Below are 18263 nucleotides of genomic sequence, written 5' to 3'. Positions count from 1 at the left end.
GATAAACACAACCCTCGTACTAATGGATTTTTGAGTTCTATTTATTAAGTAAGTAAACAGCTTCTAATGTTAAACTTTTGCAGTAATTACATCATACTATTCAAAAAGGAATATAAAATATACTGTTGTGAGTAGGATACAGTATCCCAATGGCCACGAGAGAGAGAATTCATGCACATAATGCCAACCTTAATGAAAAACATTGGTGGAAAAGTTAACTTGCACAAAGATGGCTTTCATGGCATTTTTTTTTCAGTTTAACTACTCAATACTGCTGCTCCCAAAGTTCTTTTCTCCCAGTGGGGCATAGTGTCATAAACATCAGGATCAGACACATTTTCTTTATTATATCAAGAATCTGGTGTTATTGTACAGAGCTGGCTCCTCGCTCAGGTACATTTTTGTCCTTAAAGCAAAAGGGAGTGATGCTAGAGAATATCTGCTGCAGCAAGCCAAATGTTTATCCACTTTATTCATCAGGTTTCCTACAGAACCTAAAATGTGGTAAAAATTAAGGAAAATGTTCTCAAAGCCAGGACAAATATCAACATATAAAAAATCTTCAGTCTCCAGTAATGCACACATTGAACCACATATACAGTCTGTAATAATCTGGAACATTACATTTGAAAGGTGGAAAACTCAGGCTGTCCAAAAAGGAATATATACTGTAAGCTTTCCCTAGTCAGTTTCCAACTCTCCTTATGAGTCAGCCAGGTAATCTTCAGTTATCTCCATTTTTCTGGTGTCAGTGAGCTAGAAGTCTGATTTATACAGGTTCTGAATACCAAGTACTACCTTTCACTTCAATGGGAGGTATGGATGTATTTCACCCCTCAAGCCCCATTCCTAAGTATCTGCTACTTCTCTGAAGGGGTTTAGAAATCCATTCCATGTTTCAAATGTCCCTCCTTTCACTGAAAAGCCAACTATCCCTTTTTCCTGTTGTGTGTCACAAGAACATGCATTTTCTGACTTATTTTCAGTTAGCTCTGTCTCACATGGTAGCTTGTGAATTGATATTAATGTATCCCCTCTTTCCCACAAGTTGGCTTCTCTGTCAATCTAGGCCCCTGTGAACTCCTCAGGTGGATTTACTGGGGATAGGATTAATTCTAAGGGTCATATATTTCCTACTCAGTTTTTCCCAAACCTAGTGAATTTTCTAGCTTTTCCATATGAATCAATTGGTGTCTAAGACAACTCAGTTGACTACATTGATTGGGTCTCTTTCATGTGACTTTGCTGATGCTTAGCTAAACTTCTTTTCAGCACAAAACTTTTCCCACACACATTACACTGGAATAGTTTCTCCCCTGAATGCCGGCGTTGGTGATTTAGAAGATAATCCTTTCTGCTGTAGCTTTTGTCACATTTGGTACATTTATAGGGCCTCTCTCCACTGTGAATCATTTGGTGTCTAACGAGCCATGAGTGGCAGAAGAAGCTTTTCTCACATTGGCTGCATTCATAGGGTTTCTCTTTTCCATGCCTCCTTTGGTGTTTTACCAAACTTACCTTCAGTGGGAAATTTTTCCCACACTCAGTGCATATGAACAGTCTCTCCTCTTTGTGGCTTCTGCAGTGATTAGTCAGTTTGGATTTGACAGTGAAGCTTTCCCCACATTCTGTGCATGCATATGGTTGCTTACCCAAGTGTCCGCCACAGTGGTTGCTAAGTTTGTATCTATCCTCAAAGGTTTTCCTGCACTGAGCAGAGGCAAACTGTCTGTCTTCTAAGTGGTTTCCACAGTCAGAGTACTCATATGGTTTCTCGCCCGGGTGGAGTCTCGGATGCATTACAAGAGCAGTATTATCTCTGAAGTTTCTCTCATGCGCAGTGCATTTAAACAGTCTCTCTCCTGTGTGGGCTTGTTGACGGTTCTGAAGATATACCTTTGGAGTATAGTTTCTTTCACATTCAGGGCTTGTATACAGTCTCTCACCTGGGTAGGGTTCTTCCTGATGGATTAATAATTTTTTGTCACACAAAGATGAAACCCCCAGATAGTTCCCAGTAACAGTTGCTGGTTGTGTTTTTGAATTGTAGTGATTCTCCCATGTCACTCTCTCTTTGAGATTCTGCAAACACTTTTCTCCAAGTCTTTCATATAAACTAGACTCATACAAAATGCTTTCATAAGGTTCTCCAGGGAGTTCATCTTTGTTTGTGCTTCCATCTTTCACTGAAATAAACAATCACAAGAAGGTGAAATGAATAATGGAACTACTTCTGATTGCAACCAACCAAATAACTTAATCAGAAAAATGTTTGTGGTCATAATGTTCCTGAAGAACAGATAAGCCGCTAGGACTTTACCAGGGTTCAAAAAAGAGCTGGATGGATTCATGGAGGTTAGGTTCATCAATGGCTGTTAGCCAGGATGGGTAGGAACGGTGTCCCTAGCCTCTGTTTCTCTGGAGGTGGGTGACAGGGGAGGGATCACATGAGTAGGGCTTGACAAACCCCGGCGAGAGCCACTCGCAAGCCCCGCAATGCGCATGTGCCAGACCGGCACTGCGCATGCATGAAGCGTCAGTGAATGGGGTGCACGGAGCGACCAACTGAAATCTACTCACCACGGGCGAGTAGATTCAGCAGTTTGTCAAGTCCTGCACATGAGGATTACTTGTTGTGTTCCCTTCCTCTGGGGCATCTAGTATTGGGCACTGTTGGCAGACACTGTGGGCTGGATGGACCATTGGTCTGACCTAGTATGGCTGTTCTTATATTCTTAAGCAACTTAAATACAAATCTAGACTTTATTACTAAGTAGAACCACTTGGAAAATTTCCACTGAAATTAAAAGTTGAATGAAAAACAAAATATTTGTGAAAGCCTCTGTAACCTGCTCTATTAAAAATCACTTATGCAGAGTCATAGATTTGGTTCAACACTTTTACAAACCTATGGCAAGACCTGTTCCCTGATTGTAAGAGTTTAGTCTTAGCACTTGATCAGTAAATACACAAAAGCTCAGGGAGCTGTCCTTCAGAGTACCCAGACCCCCAACCAAGTCAGACTAGAATTAGTGCATGCTCAGCACCTCTGAAAAAAATCTGATCTGTGATGTACAAACTGCTTCTGCATTAACTGTTAATTCCTGAAGAAGGAACATGATTAACCTAAATGTTTACCCAATGAGACCTGACCAGTGCTGAGCATAGCACAACATTAACCTTACCAAGGGCTCTGATCCCAGAACAAATCTTTGTGAAGAGCAACCCACTGTGTACATTCAGAGCTCTGCATCCTGGCTTCTCCATGCTGAGAACTCATTGCAGAACTAGTACCTTACAACAGACTTGATGCTACGGTGAGTACAATCCAACATAGTATGTGATGTTTTTGCTACTGCCATCCTGTGGGCATATTCCTTGTATTCTATAAGGAAAGATTCCTCCCCACATTCACCATATGACATTTAGCTTCAAAGATTCGTGTTTGAAGTTTTTCAGCAGACACGTCCAGTATATCATGATCACTATACTTTGTCTCCTTCCTCAGTCTTTGTGATCCGTCCCCTCTTTGTCTCATCCATGCATTGAATACATTAAGACTCCATTACACTCTCTAGGTAAATGGCATCTCTTTCACATGTACCATAGTAGGACACCACTTATTTTAGTCTCACTTACCTATGTTCCACACAAATTTGGTGTCCCTTCAGTTCTACTGTTGACAATTATTTACATCAGTAATAAAGCCCCATGAAGCTCAGGTCACTGAAAATCATTTACTCTACAGAAATTAATGCCACACAATTAGCAATTTCCTGTGTGAATAATTTGTGTGTTTTTTTTTTTTTCATTTTGGGTCTTTCCCCAATATTTTATCCTGTATTTGGGTCCTGGCAGGTTGAAAGCTGAATTACTGACCTGTGCTGGGATCTGAATGGATTTCATTTTCTTTTGAATCATGCTGCTCACAGACACTCTGCTCTCCCTCTTGTTTAATCCGTGATAAAATATCAGTTGTACAAATTTGAAATCCTGTTCATGGGAAAGAATTACATTACAGAGCATTCATTATAAAAGTTAGGAAAACACGAAGGATCTTGGAACAGTTAGAAAACACAAATGACTTCTGATTGAGGTTGTTGGAAAATCTCATTTGTCATAATGATTAAAAATGTGCAGATTAGGAATGAAGCATGTAATCGAGTTGAGTACTCGACTACTTGCTCCCCCCCTCGCTGCTGCCTCTGTATGAGAGGAAGCAAGGGGGGTGGTAACAGGAGCCGGTTCCCTCGAGAACAGTCTCTGCGGTGCTGCCTGCCCCCTCCAGGCTCCTCTGCTGCCTCTATGAGGGGAGGCTGCTCCAGCAGCAGCCCCTGTCTGCAGCCAGCCCCAGCCACTGCAAATAGGGGGTGTGTTGGACCCTGCGTGAGTCGGGACTGAGCAGTCCCGGTTTGCAATGATTCGGGACTGCTGTGTGTCTGCATTTAAATTCAGTAAGAGATGGACGGCTCTTACTACATTTGAATTGCAGAGCTGCAGCAGTCGCGACTCGTGCCGGCTCCAGGAACTACCCCCACTGCAGCTCTGCAGAGTGGCTTACTTGATACAAATTGCATCGACTACACGATAAGCCAAATAACCACTCTTTAACATCCTTAGTGCAGATAAAACATTAGGAAATAAATGATTATAAGAGCTTCCAAAGAGATTGCTGGGTGTCCGACTTTGTGTTACACCATTCAAGTTGTTCTAATCTATTACCCACCTGTGCATGGGTCTATAAGCATCTCTACATTCTCTGAATCTAGTGGTATCCTGACGCATAACTCTTTGCCTTCCTCAGTCTGGGATAAAGTGTCAGACTTTGAAACTGCATGATCTATTCAAGGAGAAAGATGGAGATACAATACTGTGAATGAAAAATCAGCTGCAAAACCTGTTCCCCGCCCCCACTTCAAACCTGGCTTGCTTTGTACATCTCAATTAGATCTTAAAATAGACATACATACCCAAGCTGTGATATACCTCCTTATACTGCATAAACGTAAGGAATTCCAGTTTATTTTGTATCATTATGTATTATTTTTAACAGATCATATGAGGATCATATTTCAAGGCATAACCAAAAGATGGAATTAAGGCTGAAAGTTCAAAATGTTCCATTTATGAAATTTTCTTCCCTGAACTCCAAGATGGTTTAGCTTGTCAGTTTAGATGGGCATTTACTTTGGTCACTGAATGTAAAAACAATTTGTGCAAAAACATAAAGCAATCTGGTTGTGTTGTTATATTAAAATATACTTCCCCTCCTCAAATTTATTATATTTGCTCAAATTTTCCAAAACAAAGCACCTGGCAAAAACATCTAAAATATAGGAATTTGTATCAGAAAGTTATGAGAAACCGGAAAAGAACAGCTTGGGCTCTGGAGCTCAAAACTGACTTCAATGGGCTAGATCAGGTGGGCACCCGTGGTCCACAGCGTATGGCCCGGAGACATTTTCCTTATTGTTACCTACGCACAGGGTTGCCAAATTCCATTGGTTTCTGTCCACATAGTTTTTTTCCTACTAGTTTTACTAAAGAGACATGGATGTAAAAGGGCACATGAAGTGAGCTGCATGCTGATTGCACATAACTTTGACTGTGATAGCTGTGCACTCCCTCTGCATCCAGTCAAATTGCTTCTATGGTTTGATCAGTACACCTAGCAAATTCTAAGTACACAAGTGCTATTAGCAAACCTACCGTGTCCCCAGGAGACCCTCTTGGTTACAATGGTCGTGCAGCCCACTGAGATGAAAGAGGGCCACTCATGTGGACCACTCACTAGCCTAAGTTGCCCATCACTGTGCTAGATGTACCCACCATGACTGCATTTCTAATTGTATATAAATGTGTGTATATTCATGCACTATGTGTACAGGAGAAGATGGTAGTGCCACTTATTGTTAAGGTTGCCCAATACCTTCCATCATAAGACTCTGTTTTCAGTTGCTTATACATTTTGCCAAAAAGGATATATTGGAATTGGAAAAGGTTCAGAAAAGGGCAACATAAATGATATGGGGCATTACTAGAAGATTTACCTGGTGTTACTAACATCCGTCAGGGCAGTGGGCTAGAGGGATGGGGTGCAAGAGTCAGGGCAGGGTCTTGGGGATGTGGAGGGCTCAGGGCAGAGGGTGGGGGTTGCAGATGTCAGGGTTGGCACAGCCCACCCGCCGACTCTCCGCGGGGACTGGCCAGGTTGCTTGCTACCCCACTGTAGTCATTCTGTTGTATAACTGTCCTCAGTGCTTGCTGGTCATTCACATCAGAGCCCCTACTTTCTGACTGATGAAAAACAATCACATTCTAAGCACATCTCATTGTCCTAGCACAACCAACCCTGACTTTGCTTTAATTTATGATAACAGGAAGCTGCATATCGAATTTAGTCGTTCTTACTCTTACTGTTTAGGAGGAGTTCTTGAACAAATAAACAGATTTGCAAACAGATGGACGGACAGACAGACACACAAACTTTCTCAAATATATAGTATAGTAGATAAAAAAATGTAACACACACATATATTCTCTCAGTACATACCCAACTACAAGCACAAAAATCTTCCCAGATTCAGGTGCTTCCTGGCACCATCTGCCTGAAAAGATTGATCACATAAGACCTGGATCCAAAAGCCTTATTTAGGAAAAAAATCACGTAATCTCCTTAGCAATTCATGCCCATCTTGGCTGAAAGGCATTCCTATATCTACTAACTTCTGCATAGGAAAGAGGCAGTCACCAATCCTGTATTCTCAGAAAATGGATGGAAGACTAGAAAGAAAAAATGCCCGAAATTATTCAGGATTAGTAGAAAGTCTGATTAACGTCTGCCGTGGAGCTATAAACATATGTTAGCAGTAGATTTGAAACATACAGAAAAAGATAAAAGAACTCACAAAGTTTATTAATCTTTCAATTTCACTCTCCATTTGAATTACTTTAACTCACCAGTACAGAGTTCTTTAGGGACTGTTCTGCCCTCTAGATCCTGCTGATCCCCAATATGCAACTCTGCCTCTTGTTTAGTAAATAATAAATCCTCTTCTGTACAAACGGGAGACTCTGTCCATGGGAGCAAAAATTCACGTTTTTCTAACATATACCATATGGTTAGAAAAGAGTTCATGAGGGATTAGTTAGAGTTAAAAAAGATCTCAGTGGTGGTTGTCAAGAGAAGTAAGAAAAGAGGCAGAAGGCTGATTTACCATTGTGTTATTCCAGTGTTACCCCTATATAACACCACTAATGGTTCAGACCAATGTTTTGTGTGCACAAAATGTTACACTGGAGTTACATTTGCACAAATAAGGAAATAAATATTGGCATGGCATTTCAGTTTTACGAAAAGTGTGAATACCAGAAATTCAAAGATAAAGCTATAATTAAAAACCACACAGATTTTGAAATATACAGGCAGTCCCCGGGTTACGTACAAGATAGGGACTGTAGGTTTGTTCTTAAGTTGAATTTGTATGTAAGTCGGAACTGGCGTCCAGATTCAGCCGCTGCTGAAACTGACCAGTGGCTGACTACAGGAAGCCCGAGGCAGAATTGCTCTGCCCTGGGCTTCCTGGAATCAGCCACTGATCAGTTTCAACAGTGACTGAATTTGGACGCCTGGGACAGAGCAGCTGGGGCGCTGCCGGGTAGGTCCCCGCAGCGCCGCACCTCAGCGCTGCGGGGACCAACCCGGCAGCACCCCAGCTGCTCTACCCCAGGTGTCCCCAAGTCAGCCGCTGCTGAAACTGATCAGCGGCTGACTTGGGGACGCCTGGGGCAGAGCAGCTGGGGTGCTGCCGGGTTGGTCCAGTAGCGCCGAGGAGCGGCGCTGTGTGACCAACCCGGCAGCGCCCCAGCTGCTCTACCCCAGGTGTCGTTGGCGAGAAAAACGTGGTCTGCTGGGGGGGGGAGGGCGCACTAGCTGCGCTCCCCCCCCCCCAGCAGACAAGGGAGATGCGGGTGGTGGGACCGCTGAGACGTGCCACGGTCCCGCCCGCATCCTCCGCGGCTTTGCTCCGCGTCTCCCTGGTCTGCTGGGGGAGGGGCTCCCCCCAGCAGACCAGGAAGACGCGGAGCAAAGCCGCGGATCTCGCGGGCAGCGGGACAGCCCAGATGCGCCGCGGCTGTCCCGCTGACGGTGTCCTCCGAGGCTTTGCTCCCTGTCTCCCTGGTCTGCTGGGGGGTGGTTCCCCCCAGCAGACCAGGGAGACACGGAGCAGCTTTTCTCACCCTGGAGGACGCGGGAGGCCTCACCCACGTTCCTGTTCTACTTATGGGGGGCTTGGCATAGTGGCAGCAGGGGTTCCCCCTGCTACTCATCACAGCAGCAGGAGCTGGAGCGGCCTGCCACCCTACCCTCCCTGCCAGGAAGTGGACTGCCCTGGGTTTGGGGCTCTCTGCTTTCCGCTACTGCTGAGAAGCTGCACACAGCAGGCCAGTAGAAGGCAGCAGGGTGGAGCGAAGAAGGCTGCTGGGTTGTTCTGGCTTCCTCTGTGGCGGTGAGTACGTGTTGGGAGGATCCTTGCTGCCACCCCAGCAGGCCCTCAGCCCACGGTAATCCCACGGGTCGTTGATGGCACGGAAAAATGCGGAACTTGGGGCCCTAAACTACTACAGATGGGATGGTTCTTGTAGTGGGAAGTGCAGCAACCCAAGCCCAGCACACTCTGCACGACCCAACGATGGCAGAGCGGAGGGCTCCCACCACCGCTGAAGAGCGCCGGGACAGGCCTGACCTCTGATGCTGACCCCAGGTTCTCTCGGGCCTCCTAAAGCTGGGGGCCTGAGGCAGCTGCCCTGAAGCATCCAATGGATGGGACAGCTCTGTCAGCTAGCAAGGACAGTGAAGAATAATACAATGTCAAGCCTTCTGTCAATCAGAGATGAGGAAGGGAACACGTTAGGAGCTGCACCGATCATGCAAAGCTAGTCACAGCTACGGAGAGATCAAGCTCTTGCCACACGAAGAGTGCAAAAGTCTTGCAGGATTTCCAACGTTCTCCTGTCTTAACTGTTCGAGTTGTGCAATCGTATCAGTCACCTGTGCTGTGGTTGATAGAAATCTCTCTCTTGTCTCCATCCCCTTGATCCCCGACACTCAGCTCCTCCCCTCGTTCAATCCGGGATAGGATGTCGGGTTTGGAAATGGCATAGTCTGTTCATAGGAAGAGATATTAAGGGAAAGCATATAGCAATAAGCTACATGTACCCAAGTCTGTCCTTTCACTGCACTCTAGGGATGGGTGCACCCTTTGAGGGCTGCAGCCATCCACAGAATGATGTGAGGAGGGGAGAAGGAAACAACTTCTGCTGCTGCTTCCTCCCCTCTAGTTACTTCCTCCCGGGCAGCAGCCACACATACATTCCATCCAAGAAAGGTTTGTAATGTGTACATTAGCCACTGGAGTCAGAGGATGAGGCCCCTAATGTCCCGTTATTGGATTTTTAAGGGGAGCAGCCAGATCACTGCGGTGCCCATGGGGTGTTTGCCCCAAAATCTATACAAAGGAGGGCATGTGAGGTGTCAAATGAAAGCTTATGTTCTACTGATTCTATATATTGATAGAGATACACCCGTGTTAGTCTGGTGTAGCTGAAACAAAAGACAGGACTCTGCAGCACTTTAAAGACTAACAAGATGGTTTATTAGGTGATGAGCTTTCGTGGGCCAGACCCACTTCCTCAGATCAATATGTGGAAGAATGCTATATATGCTACTCATGTACTGGTATGATGCCTGTATGTGGAGTTATGAATATGGGCTCTGGGCTTGTACTGTAAGTGTTCTCTGCCTGAGGCAGAGCAATGGGCCTGGACTGCCTGTCGTGAGGAAGGAATGTCCAGTGTATGACTGTGCTAATTAGCAGGGCCCCAAGGACAATGGCTTTCAAGGTGTCCAATACACACCTGAGTAATGCGTCTGGAAACCTGCAAGCCAGTCAGTATCTAATGGCTGCTGGCATGGGACACAGGAATAGGTCACTTGGCCATGTGACCCACTCCAGCTTGGAAGGTACCAGGAATGGATATAAAGTGACATGAGGCAGACTCTATCTTGACTTCAATTCTGCTATTGATCCCAGATGCAGCCTTGCGAGGGACAGAGAGCTGGGAAGGATCGTGGACCCATCCTGACATAGGATGTACACTAGAGACTTTTAAGCTAGCAGTTTGTCACATCTCTGCTGAGTGCCTGCATCAAGAACTTGGTGATTGGTGCATGTAATGTATTCTCCTTAATAACCTTACTCTCAACATTTTCCTTCTTTCGTTAATAAACCTTTAGGTTTTAGATTCTAAAGGACTGGCCCAGCATGATCTTGTGGGTAAGATCTAAAGCGTAAATTGACTGGGACTCTGTGGCTGGTTTTTTGGGACCAGGAGAACCTGTTTAGGGTAGGTGAGATGGGGTTCTATAACCCCTTACCTGTGTATTAGGCCTGGGGCTGATCGTGGAACAGGGAGAGCTGGGGTGTCTGAGGGGTTTTGCTCGTGAGGCATCCTGCTAGCTAGCTGAAGTGCTTGGTGTGACTGCTTTGTGGCCTATTTGGGAAAGGTCTCCAGTCTGGGGCTGTAAGCAGCCTTGGTTTTGAGCAATTTGCCCTGAGCGGACGCCCTCAGCTGTGCCCAGATCCAGTCCGGTCCGTCACACCTACCATGTGACAGACAGGGCTGGATTATGAGAGAAGCTTTAGGGCTGTAGCCCAGGGGTGGGTGAGAGATGGTGGACATGGGGGGGAGGGGAGGCTCTGCGTGCTGCCATTCTCCCTCCCCCCATGCTAGGGTCCCATTGCTGTTAGTGCAGGGAAGCTCTCTGTCCCTGTGCTCACCTGCATCATTTCCCCTGCTGCTCCCATTGGCTCCCACAGGAATTGTGGCCAATGGGAGCAATGTGTGTGGGGAGGGGTCTAGGTCTCTACAGCTGAAGTAGCAGGGTTCCAGCCCTAGCAACTGGGGATATGAGAGATTTATAAAGCAATTATGTCAGTTATCAGCCACATTAGTTTGTTGCTCTGGAAGGGAACCAGGGATCTCCACACACACAGGCATATATCATAGGATAGTAGGACTGGAAGGGACCTCGAGAGGTCATCGAATCCAGTCCCCTGCCCTCTATATATGTATAGCACAAGTATTAATCCACTTGTATAAGAACCACTATGTAGGTTCTTTTATCATTCCTACCACTGCAGCATCCATGCACCTTGCAAAGCTACAAAGAGGCTGGGTCCCAGTGTATGTGTGGCTGCTTCCAAGGCCAATCCATGAGAAAGCCCAGTGCTTATTAAACAACAGCGTTAACTAAAATTGAGAATGTAAATCTATGAAAAGCAGGAAAAAACCCAACAGTCGTTTGAATGCATAAACATGGAAATAAAAGCAGTGGGTGCACACTCCACACTGCAGAGAGTTTTAAACCAGATCCAGTCCCTGGCAAGTTTCCATGCTGGAGAGGAAAGCCCGAAGCCTCAGCACCTCCCTCACCCCCACAGGGCTGACACGTGAGCACTAGCAAGCCCAGCTGTGAGTGTGGAGCCCTGGTGCCCCCAGCGGAGTATGAGTGGGGTGAAAGGTTTTTTTCCCCCCACTCCTCACGTGGGGGCCAGGTAATGAGTGGAATGCCACTCGTCATGCAGACAGCAAAGGGAGTTGAGCCTAGATCACCAAGTTTCCAGTTACTAGAAGGGCCAATCCCCAGAACTCAAAGAACTGGAATAAACCTGGAACCAAATGCAATATTTCAAAGATCCAAACTTTTCTAACAGAAGAGCAAAAACTTATCTTTACCCAGTGATATCAACGTCTCGTAGTTGCTTTTCATCACATTCTTGTACAGTTCTTTCTGCCATTCATTTAAATGGCCCCACTCTTGCTCATTGAAATAGACTGAGACGTCATCAAATGTTACTGGCACCTGGAATCACAAGTATCACACATTCAGTGCCTTCTCTTGTGACTATATTCTGAGGCCTGCTTCCCTCTACCTTCCATTAAAAAGACTTCCCTCACTTCTGTTTCCTTTTAAATAAAGTACTAAACATGGGTAATTGTGAACAAGAAAAACACAAATGACCAAATCAGTTCCTTTGTTCTAAGACATTTTATGAATGGTAAATTAAAGGGCCAATATACCAATTTCTTTAAAAAAAATCTTTAATCGTTCATTGACTTTGTAGCTACTTTTCACCATTAGCTGGGATATTGTTACCTTGGGAACTTCCCCCTTTGTGCCTGGGGGGAGTCTCAGGAGCCAGAAGTTCCTGTTCTTCAGCAGGTTCTCCATGTTCTCCAGCCTCCTCTGCAACAGCCCGTACTCCTGGATCAGAGATCCTAGCACAGCCCACTTGCTCTCCAGCTGGCTCCCAAACTCCACCACAGTTCTCTCACAGTCTATTAGTTTCTTTTCAGTCATCCCTGTTCTCCCTTCCAGATTCAGCAAACATGCAGCATGAGAATCAACTCTCCGCTCCATGTCTTGAACAACAGCCCGGGAGACCTCTGCAGTTTGCAGTTGTGTTTCTCTCAGTGAAGTCTGTCTGAGGCTGGTGGAGGGATGCAAAAGTGTCAGGTGCCGCCAGGATTCTAAGTCCCATTCTGGAGCCTGTTAGCAAGGAGAGAAATTCCAAGTGGGGACTGTGACTCTGATTCACCTGGCAGTCTCCTTTCTGCATCTCTTCAAATGCTTGAATAGTACGGGGCTGGCCTGAGATGAACTTGTATTTTGGCAGTCCCCACTGCCTCTGAACCCCTAACCTCTGCCCTTCTTCCTGCACTCCCCCTTTTACTCTAACCTCTGCATTCACATGGGGAATCTGATCTGGATGCACAATAGGGATGTAATAGTATAGTGGATTAACCGATTAATCAATAAGCAAAAGCTTTTAGGTTAATACTACAGACTACATTGTATTCCCCCCTCCCTCCTCCAACCCTTGCCAGTAATTTTTTTTAGCAGGTTGGCCAACAGCCCAGCTCAGTCCCAGCTTGTACTGGGTCCTGGACCTACCCCAGCTGAGGCTCTGCATTTCATGTGTATTAGGAGCCAGGCAGCCCAGCTCAGTTCCAGCTTATGCCAGGTCTGGGAGCTCAGACCCTTCCTCCCTGGACACAGACTGCCCAGGAACTACAGAACAGTGTTTCTCAACCTTTTTTTTTTATGAAGTACCCCTTTAAAAAAATTTATAAGTACCCCCAGTACCTATAGTTTTCAGACACACAACATTTTTTTCCTACCGTTGCAACACATTTGTTTAAACTACTTATTCGTAGCAGGGTGGGTGATGAAATTTTTGGGTGTAAAACGTATAAAAATAATAAAGTATTGTAAAACTTAACACAAAAATTCAGTTTTCTCCAAATTTCAGTTGTGTTGATGTACCGCCTGCATACTTCTCTCAAGTAACCCTTAGGGTACTCGTACCACTGGTTGAGAAACACTGGTATAGAGCAGTCGACTAACCAATAAGAATTCATGAGGTTAATCAATTATTCAATTAACCAGTATTTAACATCCTTAATGCACAGAGCAGCCAGCATGCATTACTGCACCCCCTTTCACTGCTGCTCCTTTGCGCACCCCTTGGGGGCTCTAGGGAGGGAGCAAAGAGTGACACCAGGTAACTCCTGCATCCAGGTCACTTTCCCCACTCGGGCTGCGTAAGGGAAGGACAGGAGAGCAGCAGCTCCTGATGTCTCGCTTCACAGCACAGCCCAGGTGGCGAAAGTGACCTGGATATGTGTGGAGTGCAAAGTGTTGCTTCTCACTCTCCCATGCACAGCCCCCTGGGGGGCACATGGGAGGAACACAGGGGGGAAGCAGTATCTGTGTCTCACTGCTCATCCCCCGTCAGTTCCTTCACCAGGAGGAAGCAGGGAAAAGTCTGGGGCACCTCTCTATTTGGTGTTCCCCTGCTAGTCAGAAGCAGTTTTTCACACTAAACCATCAGTGTGCACAATGCCCACACAGATAGCCCATCCCTAAGGTCCAGACTCCAATGGTAATGAAGGCACTAGGGTGTTACACTATCATTTCAATAAAAATAACATAGAGAGTCTGGCTACCTATGAGGAGAGGCTGAGGGATCTGGGTTTGTTTAGTCTGCGGAAGAGAAGAGTGAGGGGGGATTTGAGAGCAGCCTTCAATTTCCTGAAGGGAGGTTCCAAAGAGGATGGAGAGAGGCTGTTCTCAGTGGTGATGGATGGCAGAACAAGGAGCAATGGACTGAAGTTACAGTGGGGGATGTCTAGGTTGAATATTAGGAAAAACTATTTCCCTAGGAGGGTGGGGCAGCACTGGGATGGGTTACCTAGGCAGGTGATGGAATCTCCATCCCTAGAGGTTTTTAAGTCTCGGCTTGACAAAGCCCTGGCTGGGTTGATTTAGTTGCGATTGGTCCTGTCTTGGGCAGGGGGCTGGACTTGATGTCCTCTTGGGGTCTTTTCCAGCTCTATGACTCTGCCTTTCTTTGTCATGTACCACTGCCAGTATTAAGTGTTCAGTAAAGCATCTTTTACCATTAAGGCCACTTTGGCTTTGAGTCATAGAAGGAAGGAATCATGAGACTGGAAGGAAACTTGAAAGGTCATCAAGTCCAGTCTCCTGCACTGATGGCAAGAGCAAGCACCATCTAGATCAGGGGTGGGCAAGAGGGCCTCCGCAGGCCAGATCCAGCCTGCCAAGTGGGTTGATCTGGCCCATGGAGGCCCTGCTGCTCCCCTGCCCTCAAATCAATCAGGGCCTAGGAATGGGGGAGCGCATGGTGCTTAGAGTCAACCCTAGCAGTTGACTATAAGCACCTTGCGCCAGAGGGCAGGGAGTGAGAGACTTTGTGCGCTTTCCCACTGCCCCCAGGTCAGTCAGAGCCTGGGGGCAGGTGGAGAGTGCACAAAGTCTCCTCCCACCCTGCAAGGGGCGCGGCGCTTGTAAGTGCCACATGCTCCTTGCAGGACGGGGGCAGGGTGGAAGGAGACTTCGGGCATCTAAGCCAATCAGGGCTTGAAGGCAAGGAGAGCGCGCAAAGTCTCCTCCCGCCCTGCAAGGGGCTTGGCACTTAAAGTCAACCGCCAGCTGCTGCTCAGCTGGAGGCTGACTCTAAGCACGGTGCACCCTTGCAGGGCAGAGGCAGGGAGCGAGAAACTTTGTATGCTCCCTCTTCCCCAGGCCCTGACTGACCTGGGGAAAGAGGAGGAGCATGCAAAGTCTCCTCCCACCGCCAGAGGCATGGGTGCCTGGAGCAGGGGTGAGCTATAACTTTTGATGGGGGGGGGGCACTTCAAGATTTTGGAAAGTGGTCGAGGACCTCACTCTCCCATGGTATTAATGGAGGAGGTGCAGGGTCTGGAATGGAGGTTGGGAGCAGAAGGGAGTTTGGATAAGGGACTGGAGCACAGGAGGAAGAATGGAATCTGGGAGGGACTTTGGATGAACAAGACAATTGTGACCTAGGGCAGGGAATTGGGGTGCAGGGTTTTGGGACGTGACCTAGAGTAGGAGGAGATTATGGTCTTGGCAGGAGACTGGAGTGCCAGATCGAGGAGTGGTTATGGGTGCATGTGGAGTACCGGGGTAGGAGGGGAGACAGAGGGTTGGGGAAGGGAAGGGCTGGGGTGGGGTGCCAGAGGCAAGGTTCTGGCCAGGAGACTTACCAGCCAGCAGCCAAACCTGCCTGCCTGCCTGCAGAGCTAAAAGCTTGCAGAGCTTAAAATGTTTCTGTCTTCTCGGCCATGTTCTTGAGTAACTGAGCAGGAGAGTTGTGCTTCGTGGCTACCTGTTATTCAAACAGGCAGCTCCCACTGGCCAGTTTATGTCCAGAAACTGACCAATGAGATTGTGCTGGGGGGCAGGAGCAGCATCTGAATCTTCCCCCCTCCCCTCTGGGCTCATAACGAGAAATTGCCCAGCAGCTGTGTTTCTGAGCAGTCTGCGGGGCAAGCAGGGGAGCCTGCTTGGGGCTTCCTACTGCCTCAGAGGGCTGGATCTGGTAGCTTGGCGGGCTGCATCCAGCCCACAGGCTGTATTTTGCCCAGGCCTAGCCTAGAGGGAACTGCCAGCTGTTCAGAACAGCTGGCAGTTCTCTGGGAGAAGGATGGGGGCAAAGACTTTGCTCACTCCCCTTCCCCCGGACCAATCAAGAGTCTGTGGGTGGGGAAGCATGGAAGTGTCCTGGCCCTGCCCCTTCCGCCTGAGGCTCTGCTGCTCCCAGGGCGGGCCAGGGCCACTTCAAAAATTTCTGAAGTGGCCCCGGTCAAAAATTATTCCCCACCTCTGATCTAGATCTTCCCTGACAGATGTTTGTTTAGCTTGCTCTTCAAGATTTCCAATTATGGAGATTCCACAAGTTCCCTAGGCAATTTATTCCAGTACTTAACCACTCTGTCAGTGAGGAAGTTTTTCCTAATGTCCAACCTTTATAGGTCATATTTTTAGATCTTTAATAATTTTTGTTGCTCTTCTCTGCACCTTCTCCCATTTCTCCACATCTTTCTTGAAATGTGTGCCCAGAACTGGACAGAATACTCCAATTGAGGTTTAATCTGATCAGAGTAGAGCAGAATTACTTCTTGTGTCTTGCTTACAACACTCCAGGGTATACATCCTAGAATATTTGCTTCTTTGCAACCATGTCACATGGTTTACTCACATTTAGCTTGTGGTCTACTAGGTCCCCACAGAACTCCTTGCTAGGCCTCCCATATTGTTTGTGTGAAACTGATTTTTCCTTCCTATGGTCTCATTGATGCACATATAAGACTTTGCCTTCACCAGTTTCTCAGAGGGTAAATGAATTAAACTTAATGTTGTTGCTGACACACAAGAAACAGACTCCAACTAGCTATGCTGCCTAAAAAGTGCAAAAAAACCCTAACCACTTATTTCTGCCCTTTTTCCAGGCAGCTATGGTGCTGAGCATAGCTGCAGGAATAGGACTGTATTTGGCTATCAGAATACGTGAGGCCACGTGGCTATTAAAATGTACTCCACATTGGGAAGCCTGAAGTTTGGGGGGTGAGAAAGGAAAAAGGTGTCAGTTAGTCCATGTAGAATGGGAACCACCAAAGCCCAGGACCCTCCAAAACCCAGCAAGTGGCTCCAAACCAGCAGGAGCTGCCCGTAGTGCCTAGGAAACACAAATCTGATCTTTCAGGCACAGCCCCAGGGCGACCAGGCCAGGCCGTACTAGGCTCCCCATGGGTGAAACTGGCTTCCAGGGCCCAGGCAGGGCAAGGAGAAACTCCTGGGGGATAAGGCTCCCCTGTCAGGGGATTTTTTGCCCATAAGCTCTGGAACTATAAGGGCTGGTGAAGCTGCAGCACCCCCTGACTTGAAGTTTTCCATTAGAGAGGGCGTTCCCTGTAAAACAGGCACCCGCTTAGAAGAGTCAAAAGCCACCCAGTGGATGAGCAGAACACCCACAGCTAGGTTTCTGCTTCTACTAGTGGTGCACATTCACACATGCCCCGTGCACGTACCATTTATTCCGCACATGGGTGGCACAGATTAGCGGGAACATTGGCGGAGAGCGGTTCAACAGCTCTGCCAATCAGCACCCCCGCTCTACACATTGCTCCAGCCCCGCCCGCCGGCCGGCCCTTACCTGGGCAGCCGCCCGCTCAGCCATGGCCCCGAGCGGGATGGGCAGGGTCCCGGCCGGGCGCTGGAGCAGGGAGGGAGCCGCGCAGGGCCCTGGGTACCGCCTGGCTCGGGGCTGACCACGCCCCGCGCGTCCGGGCTGCAGCTGCGTGGCTGGAGCACCAGGGGGCGGCGCCTCTCCCCTCGCTCCGCCTGCGCGCCCCGGCCCTGCCCGCCCGCCCGCGGCAGGGGGCGCTGTCCGCGCGCAGGGGCGCGCCGCGGAGCCGCTCTCTCTCCCTCCCTCCCTCCCGCCGCGGCGGCGCTGCTCCCGGCATGCACCCTGCCTGCCCAGCATGGCCGCGCGGCCCAGCGCCTGCGCCTTCCCCTAGCGAGGCGGCGCCGGGACTCAGCCCAGCCCCAGCGGCAGCGCAGCTCGGCCGGGCCGCTGGAGAAGCCCCGCCCGGGGGGGGCCATGGCCGAGCGGGCCGCTGCCCAGGTACGGGGACGCGGGCGGGGCAGCCTCGGGGGGGGCGGCTCTAGCTGATCCGGGGGGCGGGGGTGGAGCGCGGGGGGCGGCTCTAGCTGATCCGGGGGGGGGGTGGGGCGCGGGGGGCTCTAGCTGATCCGGGGGGCAGGGCCCGGGGCGGGGGGGAGTCCCGGGGGGGCTCTAGCTGATCCGGGG

At 48.3% G+C, this 18263-nt stretch overlaps 1 protein-coding gene across 2 annotated transcripts; it reads right to left on the bottom strand.

The window, feature by feature from the left end:
• Positions 1-455: 455 nt before the first annotated feature.
• On the bottom strand, positions 456-18001 carry LOC102445804 (uncharacterized). Of its 2 annotated transcripts, none has more exons than XM_075919749.2 (8): positions 17607-18001; positions 12221-12613; positions 11800-11926; positions 9053-9166; positions 6961-7074; positions 4727-4840; positions 3880-3993; positions 456-2186 (listed from the first exon to the last, which is right to left on the bottom strand). In XM_075919749.2, exons 1-8 carry the CDS (start codon positions 17934-17936, stop codon positions 1213-1215), a joined length of 2280 nt encoding a protein of 759 aa, XP_075775864.2. In that variant the 5' UTR covers positions 17937-18001; the 3' UTR covers positions 456-1212. The 2 variants fall into 2 exon arrangements, with proteins under 2 accessions (XP_075775864.2, XP_089632055.1); XM_089775929.1 differs by having other exon boundaries at positions 17482-17617.
• Positions 18002-18263: the final 262 nt, after the last annotated feature.

This window comes from Pelodiscus sinensis, chromosome 2 (assembly GCF_052426305.1).
Source record: "Pelodiscus sinensis isolate ZL-2025 chromosome 2, ASM5242630v1, whole genome shotgun sequence".
In the NCBI taxonomy this organism is placed as follows: domain Eukaryota; kingdom Metazoa; phylum Chordata; order Testudines; family Trionychidae; genus Pelodiscus; species Pelodiscus sinensis.
Note: the sequence above shows the minus strand (reverse complement) of the source record. Positions and strands in the feature narration are given on the sequence as shown.